This window comes from Cariama cristata, unplaced genomic scaffold, assembly GCF_000690535.1.
Source record: "Cariama cristata isolate BGI_N322 unplaced genomic scaffold, ASM69053v1 scaffold28817, whole genome shotgun sequence".
NCBI classification, from domain to species: Eukaryota; Metazoa; Chordata; class Aves; order Cariamiformes; family Cariamidae; genus Cariama; species Cariama cristata.
This window is the reverse complement of record NW_009628749.1, coordinates 400-915: the sequence shown is the minus strand read 5'-3', so window position 1 is coordinate 915 and position 516 is coordinate 400. Positions and strand designations below refer to the sequence as shown.

Sequence of the window (516 nt, the reverse complement as noted above, 5' to 3'; positions counted from 1 at the left end):
CGACCAAGAAGCCATGACCTTGGGGTGCCATGATGGACCACGGTGAAGGTGAGGGATCCCAAGAAGGTCTCCCAGGACGAAGCCATGACCATCACGATGGACCTTGGTCAAGGTGAGGGCTCATGGGAAGGTCCCTCAAGATGAAGCCATGACCTTGGGGTGCCATGATGGACCCAAGTCAAGACAAGGGCTCCTGGGAAGGTCCTCCAAGCCGAAGCCATGACCTTGGCCACCACAATGGACCTTGCCCAAGCTGAGGCACCCCAGCCTGGGTGGAGAGCGGTCTCAGGCGAGGTGGGTGCGCTGGTGCTTGCTGAAGGCCGAGCTCCACCCGAAGGTTTTGCCGCATTGGGCGCAACGGTAAGGTCGTTCGCCGGTGTGGGTGTGCCGGTGTTCCAGGAGGTTGGCGCTCTGCCGGAAGCTCTTGCCGCAATCCCCGCAGCGGTAGGGTCGTTCGCCGGTGTGGGTACGGCGGGGTTTTGCCCGGGGGGGGGTTTGGGCGAAAACCTTTCCCCA

The 516-nt window shown here is 62.4% G+C and overlaps 1 protein-coding gene across 1 annotated transcript in view; it reads right to left on the bottom strand.

Annotated features, from left to right (window-relative positions):
* Positions 1-285: 285 nt before the first annotated feature.
* The window catches only part of LOC104165346 (zinc finger protein 22-like), a gene marked incomplete at its 5' end in the record, with an annotated part of 610 nt that continues 379 nt past the window's right edge, over positions 286-516 (bottom strand). The window contains one exon of the mRNA XM_009704941.1: positions 286-475. Within this exon, the coding sequence (XP_009703243.1) occupies positions 286-475 (190 nt within the window). The remainder of the gene's footprint in view (positions 476-516) is intronic.